The following is a 13,937-nucleotide window of genomic DNA, read 5'->3' as shown; positions in this document are numbered from 1 at the left end:
ACAAAAAATTAAAATGTCAAGACCAATCCACAATAAAAATAAACACTCTATATTATAGATACGGATATTTCATACTCTAATAAAAGGTCATGAATATGCTGCTAAATTTGCAAAAGAATATTTCCCCATACAATTCTTTAGAAAAGGAATGATATATTTTAGCACGACAAAGCCACACACATGTATCCAGTAGCAAGTTCATGCTTAATAGACATAAGTAGGAAAAACAAAGAAACACATTCTCTTAGAATTAGCAAGTTAGAAAAAGGAATATATATATATATATATATATATATATATATATATATATATATATATATAACAAGTTGATCACAGAAGAGAGCCAACCACATGGTTCTTACTATATTCAAGGAACTGTTCTAGGTACATTAAATGCATAAAGTTATTTATTTCTCCAACAACTCTATAAGGCCAATACTATTATCTCCATTTTACAGATGGGACAACACTCATTAAGTGGCAAATATGGGATGTAGACATAGTCTGGTTCCAGACTTCTGAGTGTCTAATTATAATGCTATATTATCATGCTAAAATCATTGATGATTACTCAGTCCTTGGGCTAGAAAATAAAATGAGAGGAGAAGTAAAGACATGAGGTTTTTTCCAAGTCTCCTGTCTACTCCCATTACCTTCCAACACATTTCCCTATTGAAGTTTCCCCACAACATCCCAAGAGTGGTTCTTTTTCCAATGTTATCAGGAGTCCACCATCCACTAACTTGCAGCACTGAAGAACAGGAGAGAAAAGAGAACCACAGGAGGTCAAAAAGCACATTAAGAGACAAATTTAAGCGAGGCACAGTGGCATAGGCCTATAATCCCAGCGGCCCAGATCACAAATTCAAAGTCATCCTCCACAACTTTGGGAGACCTTAAAAAAACTCAGAAGACCCTGTTACATTTAATGGGCTGGGGGACATGGTTTGGTGGTAAAGTACCCCTGGTTTCAATCTCTGACACAACAAACAGAAGATGAGAAAGAGATTAATTTACTGTCTCTGTGAATGGACTGGAAAGGCTCTCATGAGGAACATGAGATGAGCTCTGCAATTGGCCATTCCACTGGATACAACTCTTAGTGGTACATATCTGACACTCTTGACAACTGGAGCAATCTTAGGTCTATACTGTTGAGGTATTGTGCACATGGGCAAGACAAAATCTGCTTTTCTATTTCCTTTACCCTCCTATTAAAAATCTCCCCTAAAATTCTGCAATAATCCATGTCCACAGACCAGATTTTTAACCATTAACTTACTCTTTCCTACCTGCATGGCACTGGGTCCCCAGGACAAAATCCAAGAAATGTTTTAAAACCCATCAAACTAGAAGAATCTATTCTGAGGGTGTTTTGGAAGCAACACTATCAGATATGCAAAGAGAAGGCAGTTTACTGAGACTAAAAGGTGGTAATAATACCTCATCCATATAATCAAGAAAGTAATAGGACATGAGACTTATAACACCTAGTTCATTTGCACCTCTTTCTACACAAACCTTGAACTTTTGGGTCTTTCAAATGTTATTAATAAATATTAAAATAGTATAGTTTGGATCTGGAACGTCTCCCACATTTCCATGTGTTGGATAGAGGCATGGTCAATAGTTTGGCACTACCAGCAAATGGTAGAATTTTTTAGGAGATGGTGCCTAGTGAGAGGTCTTCCAGTCACTGAGGGTGTGATTTTGAAAGGGACTGTGGGACCCAGGGAGCAGCTTTGCTCCACTGTATGCTCTCACCCTAGTGCACTGCCTAGTCATACGCTCAAAAACAGCAAAGCTCCATCATTCATGGGCTGGGGCCTTCAAAGTTTCGAGCCAAAGTAAACCTGTTCTTTTATAAGTTGATTATCTCAGGCATTTGCTAAGATAACAGAAAGCTGACTAATCCATAAAGGAAAATACTTTTAGAATTTTTTTAAAAAAACTCCATGTGTTTCTGTTTACTGAAAATCCCATTAAGAAAACGTTTCACAAAGTTTACACATACAAACCTAATTTTCACAACATAAGCAATCTATTTGTTTCTGAATTAACTCTATGTGTGAAAACACTGAATAAATATTATTGAGTATGCCAGGAGGAATGTACTCAACTTGAAAAGCTTTATTACAACAACCTGTAGAGTTCCTATCATATATTTCTTACATATGTGGCCTTCTAAGATATTGGGACCATGTACAGGGAATTCATTATTTCAGTGCTTAAAATTCTTTCCCTGGATAAAGTGATCTGCATTCAATTGTGTGCTTGTCTTGAAAGAAGCAGGTAACACCTTGTTTGAATGGACATCATGCGTCTGCTCTTAAATATTTTCTTTTTATGCACATAAACAATTAAAATTGGTTGAAACAAATTATAAAATTTTAGTTTTAAGTTCTAAGCTTTAAAATGTCAAAAACTACTCTCATTTCTTTTATGACAAATTTTCTGAGATACTTTTTAAAATATTTCAAATTAGTGTTATTTAAATTGTCATATTAGAAATGTTCAGGTATTTACTCTTTTATAACTAAAAAAGGAAATATAAGTACTAAAAATAAAAATCATACTTGAATGTTCTGTTGTAATATATACTATATAACAAAGAGCTATTTCTCCATCCTTCCTGAATACCATTTATATTTCATTTAAATATAAATTATATCCTATTGAAGTCAGCATTAATGTAATTAGTAAGAATTCTTAACACACACATTTAGATTTCAATAGAAGAGGAACAAACAATATTTCAAATAAATTCACATTTCTTTTAGGTCAGGTGATATCATATACTATATAAATGCAAAACTACAAAAGTAATTACTTTAAAGTATTTTGAAACAGAAATGTAAGCTGCCAAGTTTCCATTATAAAAAACTACTCCTGTATGTGACTTGAGACATAAGATTCTCCTATACTTATTTCCAGAACACTTAAACTTCCTCTTTTATGTAATAAACCAAAATTCATCATATCAAAGAAAGGCTATCAGACATCTAGGTCTGCTCTTTTATCTCTGTTCCTGATACAAATATATTAGGTGGAAGCCTATCATTAGATGATGGGAGGAAGGAAAATAAAGTTCTATTAGAGATTTTTGTTGCTGCTGTTGTTGTTGCAAAGGCAATTCCTCCAAAAAGCAGAAAAGGGGAGGAAAGGAGATGAGTCCCCATATTAAGCTTCTAAGATTTAAGAATATTTTCATTTTAAGAGTCCCAATCCCCAAAAAACAAATGCCGAATGTTTTCTCTGATAAAAGGTGGTTGACTCATAGTGGGGTAGGGAGGGAGAGCATGGGAAGAATGGATGAATTGTAGATAGGGCAGAGGGGTGGGAGGGAAAGGGAAGTAGGCAGGGGATTAGCAAGGATGGTGGAATGTGATGGACATCACTATACAAAGTACATGTATGAAGACTTGAATTAAGTGTCAACACACTTTATATACAGAGATATGAAAAATTGTGGTATATATGTGTATTAAGAATTGTAATGCAAAAAACAAAGTACATGTATAAAGGCATAAATTGGCATGAACTTACTTTATATACAGAGATATGAAAAATTGTGCTTTATATGTATAATAAGAATTGTAATGCATTCCACTGCTGTTGTGTATTTAAAAAAATAAAATAAATAAAAGATAAAAAAGAAAGAAGTTAGGGGAAATTTTGGCCTGAGTAAAGGTTGGCTTGGGTCTAATATTAAAAGACTATAAACTTTATTAGGGTAGAGGTTATTTATTTCATTCACCAAGAATAAAATTATATTGTTTTGTCTCTGTTTAAAAAATATAGTCCATTTTTTTGATTTTAGTAATGTTCAATTTTAGGAAGCAAATTATTTTGTTTGGGAAGCCTATTTTCTGGATATGTAAATAGGCCAAGATTCTTAAGAGGAGATAAAAACCAAGCTACAAAGATGAATGCCACCTACATTGTGAGTTTTGCATAAGAATGCTAATTTCAAAGCCTAAAGAGGTTCTTATTATCATATCTCCTGACTTTATTTACCTTAGAGTCAGGTACCAGAGCTCTAGCACAAATATAACTGCAAAGATGACATGATTAGAATTTGCCATTCCTTTTTGCTTTCTATGTTAATATTAATTGAACCTCTACAGTTCCAGAGTCATCTTCTATGAACTTTTTCTCCATGGAAAATTTCAGTATGGTGATATACTTAAGAACTAAATACAGAGTAAAATCATAGCAATATAAGCAATCACCCAGGAACAAAAATTAACCAATTTAACACATATTACTAGATGACTAAGTTCATTATTCCAGACCCAATGCTTATAATATCTTCCTAGCACTTAAAGGCACTTGTAAAAATAAGTATGGAAAATTTTCATCACTATAAGTTTTTCATAAAGTTGTAACACCAACATGAAAGAATTATTTTTCAGAAATTTAACATTTTATTTAGCACTGTAAGAAACTTTTCTTAAAGTTTTCATGAATATTCAAAATCATAAAAATTATTTTAGACCAAATTTTTATTTTCCTTATAGATTATAATTTAGCAAAGGGCATGATAACATAAACTTCCTATTCCAAAAATCTAAGTACCAAATGTTGACTCTAAGAAGCAGTGAGTCAGATGACCTTTAAATGATACAGCTATATTTAAAGAATCACTACCAAATGCACAGGTTAAAATGCTTTTAAATGCCACTAAGAATGTTCAGAACCAACACAATGACTTATGAACAGACTTTAAATTTATAAAACAATATTCAAAGATCAAACAGAATTTCATTTCTTTCAGAATAAAGACACTAGCCTTCTATAATTTTCACATAAACATACTGTCTCTGAACAAGGCCATATTACCATAGCCTAAAGATTTATTTGGATAATCCTTGGATAGCTTTACTTAAAAATTAATAACACCAAGATATGAGAACAAATAATACATCTTTTAGTGAATCAATACCTACTTTAAAAGAAAAGAGAAAAGTAGGAGAAGTAAGAAAACAGAAGATCAAGAAACATTTCTAAATGGCATTCAAGAAGCCAAAAAAAAAAAAGTCAAAAAAATGAATACTTCTCAGATCTAAACACTGAAGTGTTAACATCAAAAAGAAACTGTGCAAATCAACAGATGAAAAAACTTTTATTACAATTAATGCTGTCTACATACACGCATATACACACACTCTTCTCACATTTAAATTCACACACATCTATACCAAATTCAATGTGGGAGAGCTACTGAAAAGCCAATAACCTTTGTGTATATAGTTTTGCAAAGAAATACAATTGATTTAAAATTTTAAATAAACAAAAAATCATAATTATAACAAATCATAAATTTCTAAGTTGTCTTATGATTCAAACAAACTTGAGTCTGCATTCGGCTTTAAGTAGTCATATTTCAGTTTATCCATTAAATGTGGGTACACCTCTGATCTAATGCTCCCTGAAAGAGCCAGTCAGGTGAATGTCTCAACGTTCCTTTCAGTAGGGTGTTGCCAATGAAAAGTCGTCATGCTTAGAAATAACGCACCATTAAATTTTAAGCCATCTAATGTCTTAGGATGCCACGCGTATTATGACAATTTTTTTTCCTTCTGCACTGATTTAATGTAGCAAGAACAAGCAGGCTTTTGAATCAATGTTCTACTTAAAGTATTTGCTTGCTATGGGATTTATAGTCAACTGTAGTCTGGCTCCCTTACTATGTGATTCCTGGGCTCTAAGATTCTACAAACTGACAGAAAAAACAGGAGATGTGAAAAATGCAACAATACTAAAAACAGATGTTGGTGTAAAATTCCAGGGCCATTTATTTGTTCATTTCACTTTTTAATGTACAATTTCTATGCTTAAAACAAGGGACTTTAAAAAAAAACTATTAAAAGAAAACCAGAACCATGAAACATTTAGGGAGATTAAACTGAAATTTATGAACTGGAGACTTGAGAGGGCATGAGGTGGGAAGTCAAGAAAAGCTGAGAGAAGGGTAAGATGAAAGAAAAAAAAAACAATGTTTTTCAGTAGCTCTACATCATTCTTTTTCTTACTTATTCTTACATTTTCTGGAAATCTAGTCTGGTGATAAAATCCAATCATATGAAACAAAGGTCAGAGTTTTAATAATTTATAATTTGTGGATATAATCTGTGGATAAGAAAGGAATTATGAACCATAATTATTCTTAGGCACAAATGCTTTTGTGCCCAAGAAAATGGTGGGATTTTTGCACTAATCTTTATCTGGAAATATCCTGCCCAAATCTCCTGAATTTAGAGAAAGAAGAGTTGTAGTCTAGGTTACATTTACAAAATAGTTAACTTTGAAAATCAAAGAGAGCAGTAGTTTTGAGTTATTTTCTTAAAGAGTGAGTCATGGGTTTATTATAAACATCTCCAACCACACTTTTCTTCACAAGATTCACATTAATATTCCTACTGTGAATTTCTTACGTCTTTGGTTCCTGAAAAATGATAATCCAAAAGCTATTGCAAGATAATACGATTCTGTTTTCTTCCATGAGCACCTGCTTTAATAGTCAAAAATAAATAGCAGGATTTAGTTACTCTGCATTCTTATTAACAAACTTACATGATTTCCTGTTGGAAACTTTCAGGGGCTGAACTAGTATTTCTGGTCGTCTCAGAGCCAATCTCCTGGAGGAATAAAAGGTCAATACGCCTATCAATTTTCAGCATATGTCTGAGGTTAATGCAGCAGCAAAATATTAAAAATCCTTAAAAAAAAAAAAGAAGAAAAGAAAACCCAACCTTGCAAGTTAGGTAGGGAAAAACACAATGCAATTTTCTCCAGTTATAAAACAAACCTTCTACTTTAAATTTTTCTAATTATTTGCACTGCTCCTGAAACAACTGTTTTTCTCGACCTTTCCACCACAACACTATCAGATATTAATGGGCTGTTTTCCATTTGCTTTGTAACAAAAACTTAAGATGACCCGGTACTGTCATATTATTTTTGGTCATTATTCATACTTACTTAGACAAAACAGAAATCCAAACCCAAGGGATAATGAATTCTAAGGCAGGGTTTTAAAGCTTATTTTATCGCAACTATGATGAAATGAAATTTTTCAGAGAACAAAAGGTCAGTTGAAGAAAGGCCACCATTCCATGCCAGGAGCTCACCTTTCCTGGAAATGCTTTGAGGGAATCAAGCCAGCTCTGGGGTTGGCATCACCTTCATGCCTTGCTTGCCACCATGTTGCATCATCTTGGCTCATAATCTGAAGAATATCTCCCTTTTTGAAAGAAAGCCCAGCTTCCTTACATGGAATTGCCTTATCCTCATTAGGATCGTAGTCAAAAAGGGCTTTGATAAACATCTGGAAGAAAGTTTCATTGAAGAAGAATAAATATAAAAAAAATAAATGTGAAATGGCCTACATTCTTGCAATGTATATTTAAGAAATAATGATCCAAATGACTAAAATATGAAAATAAACTTGTGGGGAAAAAGTGGATATGTATTAAAAGAAAAAAAAACTTACTTCCCACATGCAAAAATATTTTTAAGAAAAGATTACCTTGCCTTCTTTGGAGGGCGTCTCTTCTTTGATGCTGGGTATAATCTTAAATGTAATTGCTCCCTGAGACTGACCCTGATATTGGGTGAAAGAAAGAGTCATAAGAAAACTCTTGCCAAGGAAAAATAAGATAAAATAGGTAGAAAGCTAAATGCATCTAAAAATTTACAAGCTTAGGATTACTGCTCTTAGACCAAACTGAGGAAACTATTTTTGTAGAAATTCCGGTAATGTGAGAAAGCTCTAAAGTTTGTCAAGTAAGTTAAAAAACATTAACCACCAAATTCACTTTTACTTTCTGTGTACTTCTAAGGTATCCCTCCCTCAATATTATCATCCATGTCAAGCTACTTCAAAATAGAAACGCAAAATATAATGTGCAAAGTTCAGGCTATTACATTTACATACTGGCATCCATGTGTTTTGAGACAAAATACTTCTACTGTCAGTAGTACTATGATTATAAACACATGATTCATTTAGCAGCAATGACCACAAGAAAAAATAAGGAACATTCAAATATGTTGTGTTCTGGTTCGTAAGATACCAAATACAATAGATTCATTAAAAGATGAAGAGAGAGTGTCTATTCTAAGTTTAATCAAAACAGGCATCACCAATCTTTGTTGACTCAGTCGAGGATAGGCCCCCGCTTTAAATACACTCTCATATTCTGTTTGCCTCTCTCTTTTTAGCATTGATCACAGTCATAAGTATTTATGCAATTATTTCTTAAGATCTGTTACTCCTGCTTAATTTAAAGCTCCAGAAAAGCACTAAATAGCCTGGCATATGTTTAAAAGAGATAAAGAAGGAAGAAAAAAAGGGAAGAAAGGAATAAGAAAACAAGACAGGCAGAGAGGAAAGAAGGCAAAGAGGGAGAGAAGAGAGGAGGAAGACATCCCCATGCAAGTATCAGTGATACGCTGGTAAATCAAGACTCTGAAAGGGTGTGGGGCTGATGATGCTGTCGGCCAGTTTCCATGGTATAAATGCTCCCACCTTAGCCAATTTCAACTTACTGGTAGTTTCTGAAAGTTGGGTAGGAAAATGTCACAGAGTCAGCTCTATCAAGCTATAGTGGCCTCAGTTTCAGCCCAACACAGTAAGTAACACAATTTATAAAGGAGTGATCTTTGTTACCATGGCATTACTGTTTTTACATTCACAAAAATAATTAACAAATCTTACTAAGAATTCAGTCTAATACTGAATTACACAGGTAAAGAGAAAGCAAGATCTTCTTTATAATCCACTCAGACTTTTCCAATTTTTATGTGTATATTTTATTTATTTATTTATTTTGATACCAGGAATTGAACCCAGGGGCACTTAACCACGGAGCCATATTCTCAGCCATTTTCATTTTCTGAGACAGAGTCTCACTAAATTTCTTAGAGCCTCACTAAGTTGCTGAGGCTGGCCTCAAACTTGTGATCCTCCTGCCCCAGTCTCCCCATTGGCTGGGATTATAGGCATTTGCCACCACTCCCACCTTATGTGTATTTTCCAAAATGGAGGGAAATCCCTCAGAACAGTATCATTTATTAAGAGATCAGTTACTGTTAGCAATTATTATTAGTACTATTATTTTTAAGTCACATAAGTCTATCAGCCATTGTGATTATTTCCCAGTAAATCATCATCTAAATGATTGCAATCTTCTTCGAAGTTTCCAATATTTAAAAAAAAAATTTTTTTAAACCTTTGCCAAGTTATTTCTGTAGGATTAAGTTCTAACAGTTGAATCTTTAAATAAAGGATATGCACATTTAAAATTTTGATGGTTTTAAAGGGCCATCTCAAAAACCCTATTAATTTACCCCATCCCCAGAAGCACATAAACAGCTATTTCCCCATACTCTGGCCAACTCTGTGCATTAGCAAGCTTTTAAGTCCAATGAAATCCAGTGTTTTTCAATTTTTTTTTAAATTGTATATATAAATATCCCTGATTTTTATAATATCTTCTTAATGATTTTTATGGTTTTAATACATGTTAAAATGTGATCTTTTTATAATATATATTGTAAATATTTCCCTATAATCTCACTTGCCTCGTAAGTTTATAATATGGCGTCTTTTTTTCTGTACAGAAAATTTTGAGTTCAGTAGAAACAGCTGTTATTTTTCAATTTGAATCAAGGTTAAAAAGTCTTCCTGTACCTTACAATTATAAAAATTACATGTATTTTATTGTGTAATTTCTGTGATGCTTGGCACTTAAATACTCAACGTATTGGAAATTTATTTTTCTGTGTAGTGTAGAGACTATCCTTTTTTTCTGATTTATAAATGCTTTCATTTTCTGCCCCCCACCCCCCTCCATGATGAAGGTGATGCTAAGGCTCAGCTCCAGATCCTGGGGTGTGATTAAACTCAATGTGCAAGCACGTGGATGAGAGAGGGAACTGATGGATGAGGCACATGTCTCTAGAATTTTCCTGGTTGAAACAACAATCTCCCTTTGAGGTCTTGTCATGTACTCTGTCATTATTTCTATGTGCTCCTATAAAATCCCCTCCTTTTAAAATTTAAATTCATTTTCTCAACTGATATATAAAAATATAAAGGTTGTACATATTTATGAGGTACCATGTGATATTTCAATACATATATGTATTGTGTAATGTTCAAATCAAGTTAAGTATATCTCCTTAATATTTATCATTTCTTTTATGGAGTTTCTTCAAACTTAAGAATTAACAGTGTGCAGGCCTAAAACAATTGCCTTCAAGTTTTGGATTTCAAAAGACTTCTAAATCAGTTTCAAGACTTGTGACTTGCATACTAGAATTCACAGCCTGCAAGATGGCTGTCTCAAGAGGAGGACAATGACGGATTCATCCCCTCTAGCAGTATAGATACCACTCACTGACTGATTATACTTACTCTGGGAGAGTCCATGTCCTTTCTCTAAACTCTTTATATACATTACCTCATTTAACCCTTAACACATGTGAGATACTTAACTCTTCTCATTCTGAAAATGAAAACACCGAGGTACAAATAAATTAAGGTATTTTTCAAAGATACACAGGGACTTGGTCTACTAAATCCAAATCCTGTATATTTCAAACCAGGTCTGAAAAACCTGAAATTTAGTGAGTTGATTTTATTTTCATTGTTATTTTAAAATAAATTTATAGCTTACCAGAATCTGTATTATCTCCTCAGGCCGTTTATCCTCCACTGGTATTCCATTCACTTCTCTAAGTTCATCACCAACATGAATAAGACCTGACAAATACAAAATAGGCAATGTAACCCATAAAAGAAACTGTAATTTTCAATTGTTTCCATAATTAAATCATCATTAGCTCCTTTAGCACATTTAAAGATTGAGAAGGAGACACTTCTCAGGTTTCAGATTACGTGCCTCTCTATTGCAATGAGTCAAAGAATATAGCATAATAATGCTGGCAAAAATGATAACAGTATCTTGGGTCTTTGTCTAGAAACAAACATTATTGACATCTCATAAAATAATATTTCTTTATTTAAAAAGCTGCATGCTCTTAATGGTATTTTGCAAATCAGAAATACTGCAACAGGTCTTAAAATAACTTTGAAAGCCTGTGCACACTAAGACCACAGAGTTAAATTCATCATTTATTTATGGAGGTTCCCATATTATGTTAAAAGAGTGTCATCTTTTAAGTTATATATTGGGAATGTCATGAAACACAATGTGATCTGTCTATATTCAGTGAACATTTAGACTCTCACCACTCCTATCTGCAGCTCCTCCTCTCATGATTCTAGCCACAACAATCGCCCCGGTCTGCTCATCCTTCTTAATGGTAGCTCCCTTCAAAAAAAAAAAAAATTAAATTGTGGGTGAATGTGCACTGGTTGGTAGGAAGGGAGAGACAGAAATAAGGACATTCATCTGGAAAAAGTGAAAACAACTACAAAAAAAAAAAATTAAAGGAATGAGGCAAGAAGCAGAGACATCTTTCCATCTTTCCCACAAACACTCCTTATAAGGTAAAGAAATTCTATCTACATAGCACCTAAGCATTTCAGCACAATTTTAAGTTTTTTTTAAAAAAAATTAATCTCCTTAAACTATAGAGATAAAAAACATTTTTTATTAAATACCTTGCATTTGAATATTATTTTTACTTTTTAAAAGCACTTTCTCATTTAATTTTATACTTATAATAATCCTTGATGAAGGTGGAATACTGATAATTATGTCCAACAGGCAAAAGGACATGTAATGAATTAAACAGTCATTTGAGTGTATACTCAGTGGGAGAGCATTTGCTGAGCTTAGGGGCATGGCCTGGGTGTGGATCCCCAGCATTGGAAGGGAGGGGAGGAAGGCCCAGGTTATCAGACTTTGAGTTTAATGATCCCTCTGTTACATGAAGCTGCAATAGTAAAGAAGCTTCATGATAATATTCAAGAAATAGAAAACCAAACCAAACCAAAACAACAACGCTGGTAATCAGTTACTGCTATTGCTAACGTAAATGAATGGATATCTTCTCTTCCCCTTTCTGTTTCCAGGAATTGGCGCAAAGGGCGCTTCACCACTGAACCCCATCCCTAGCCCTTTTAATTTTTTATTTAATGACAGGATCTCACTAAGTTACTTAGGGCCTTGCTAAGTTGCTGAGGCTGGCTCTGAACTTGTGATCCTCCTGCCTCAGCCTCCTGAGTCTGAGGTTAGAGGCGTGCACCACCACACTGGGTAACAGATCTGTTTTAATGAACTCAGATTGTACCTAATATAAACAAACAAACATTCTGCTATAATGTTAAGAAAAATCTCAAAAAGAGACAAATTAACAGAATGCTGCTTTGTAAGAATATCAGATGCAAATGGTTACTTTGAAAGCTTTTGCATCAGCTTCCTTCCAAGAAACTGGCATTGGTTTAGAAAAGCCATTTAGGCTGCATCAGTGAAAAGGTAGACCTGAAGTGGTGGCAGAATTCTTCCTGAGGAAGTGGAACTTTTCTCAAGTTTGTTGAAAAAGCACATGCATTTCACTGAAAAACAGATATGTATACAATACTAATCCATTTTTGTAATAAGTATACTTTATATATATGACAACTATCAGATATAAACATACCTAACAATAAAAATCAAAACTTAAGTGAGAGGATGTGCCTTTTTTTTTTTTTTAACCATCTATACATGCAGACAAGGCCAAGTACTTGAATCAGCATCTCTCCATTGTCATAAAATTAGACCCACCAATTACTTGTAGTTTCTGCTTTTATTTAAATAGCTAACTCTTGGCCATAATTACTGGTGTAATTAATTACTTTAATTACATTAACTTTCATTCCTTAAGAATGTGTCTTAAGATTCCCACCATAGTAGGCTAAATTGCAGAAGAGCCTAGTAATCTAACTTTAAATTTTATTGATGAAAAATCAAATTCCAAATGGCCATAATTTATCTAACATAAAATAACAAATATGAAGTGAACAGGAATCTTTGGCAATCTGACCAGATAGTATTATCATTCATTTGTTGCTTATCCTAAATCTTTCCATAAACTTTGCTGACAGTTCATTTTGTCCTCAAGTTCATGAGTTCACAAGCCTTATGGTGGCTTGTATTTAAGGTGGACATGATCAATTCCTTCCCCTCTTGTGTGTGCATGTGGAACATGGTTTTGAGGTTTCTAAGGAAATGATAAGTTTTGTAGCTGCCATCTGGGCTTGAAATACTTGCTCAATGGTAATTCAGCTGTCTTTTAAGAAATCATAACTATTACCAGGCAGTGAGGAAGCCAAAGCTGGTCAAATAGAGATGCCACTTAGAGAAAAAGATACTGGACCAATCCCCAATTTTTTGGCTTCCAGCCCAGGCATCAATCATGTGAATGAAGAAGCTCTCAGATGACTTCAACTTCAGCCACCATCAGACAGTATTTACTAAGGGACTTCAACTGAGAACCTCCCGGCTATGCCTACCAACCCCGAAAACTGTGAGAAATAATATGTTATTAGCCACACATTTGAGGATGTTTTGTAAAAAACAACTAGATAACCAAAACAACTCTCTCTTCATATTATGAAGTGTGCTTTTTTCAATATAGAGCCATCACAATTTCTTTTGTGTGTTTAATGCTGGTCCCTCTGATTTAGTCAATGAAGTCAACAAATGTCAACTGAGAACTATGTGCCAGTGTTCCAAGGACTTGCAATATGTTGGTGAACAAAACAAAAGGGACACAGAGATAATATAAGCGATGAAATACTTGGTATACTATATATTATATTAGAAGGTAGTAAGCTTTATAGAAGCGGGAGGAGAAAGAGCTGAGTAAGAAAGATCCGGATGCCAGGGCAGGTAGAGAGCAATCTATAAGGACACAGCCTCATTGAAGTGAGTAAAGAAAGACTAGGAAGAGGAGAGGGTGTTAGCCAAAGGAGAGAG

General features: G+C 33.8%; 1 protein-coding gene across 5 annotated transcripts in view; it reads right to left on the bottom strand.

The window, feature by feature from the left end:
• Nucleotides 1–13,937, bottom strand: part of Mpp7 (MAGUK p55 scaffold protein 7) — a 233,377-nt gene that overhangs the window by 50,633 nt on the left and 168,807 nt on the right. For all 5 annotated transcript variants that reach the window (XM_078023471.1, XM_078023470.1, XM_078023474.1 and 2 more), the window contains 5 exons: nt 11,261–11,342; nt 10,686–10,771; nt 7,532–7,606; nt 7,134–7,330; nt 6,577–6,641 (listed from right to left, as the gene is read on the bottom strand). In XM_078023471.1, the coding sequence (XP_077879597.1) occupies nt 6,577–6,641; nt 7,134–7,330; nt 7,532–7,606; nt 10,686–10,771; nt 11,261–11,342 (505 nt within the window). The remainder of the gene's footprint in view (nt 1–6,576; nt 6,642–7,133; nt 7,331–7,531; nt 7,607–10,685; nt 10,772–11,260; nt 11,343–13,937) is intronic.

This window comes from Ictidomys tridecemlineatus, chromosome 10, assembly GCF_052094955.1.
Source record: "Ictidomys tridecemlineatus isolate mIctTri1 chromosome 10, mIctTri1.hap1, whole genome shotgun sequence".
In the NCBI taxonomy this organism is placed as follows: domain Eukaryota; kingdom Metazoa; phylum Chordata; class Mammalia; order Rodentia; family Sciuridae; genus Ictidomys; species Ictidomys tridecemlineatus.
This window is presented reverse-complemented; position numbering and strand designations above follow the sequence as displayed.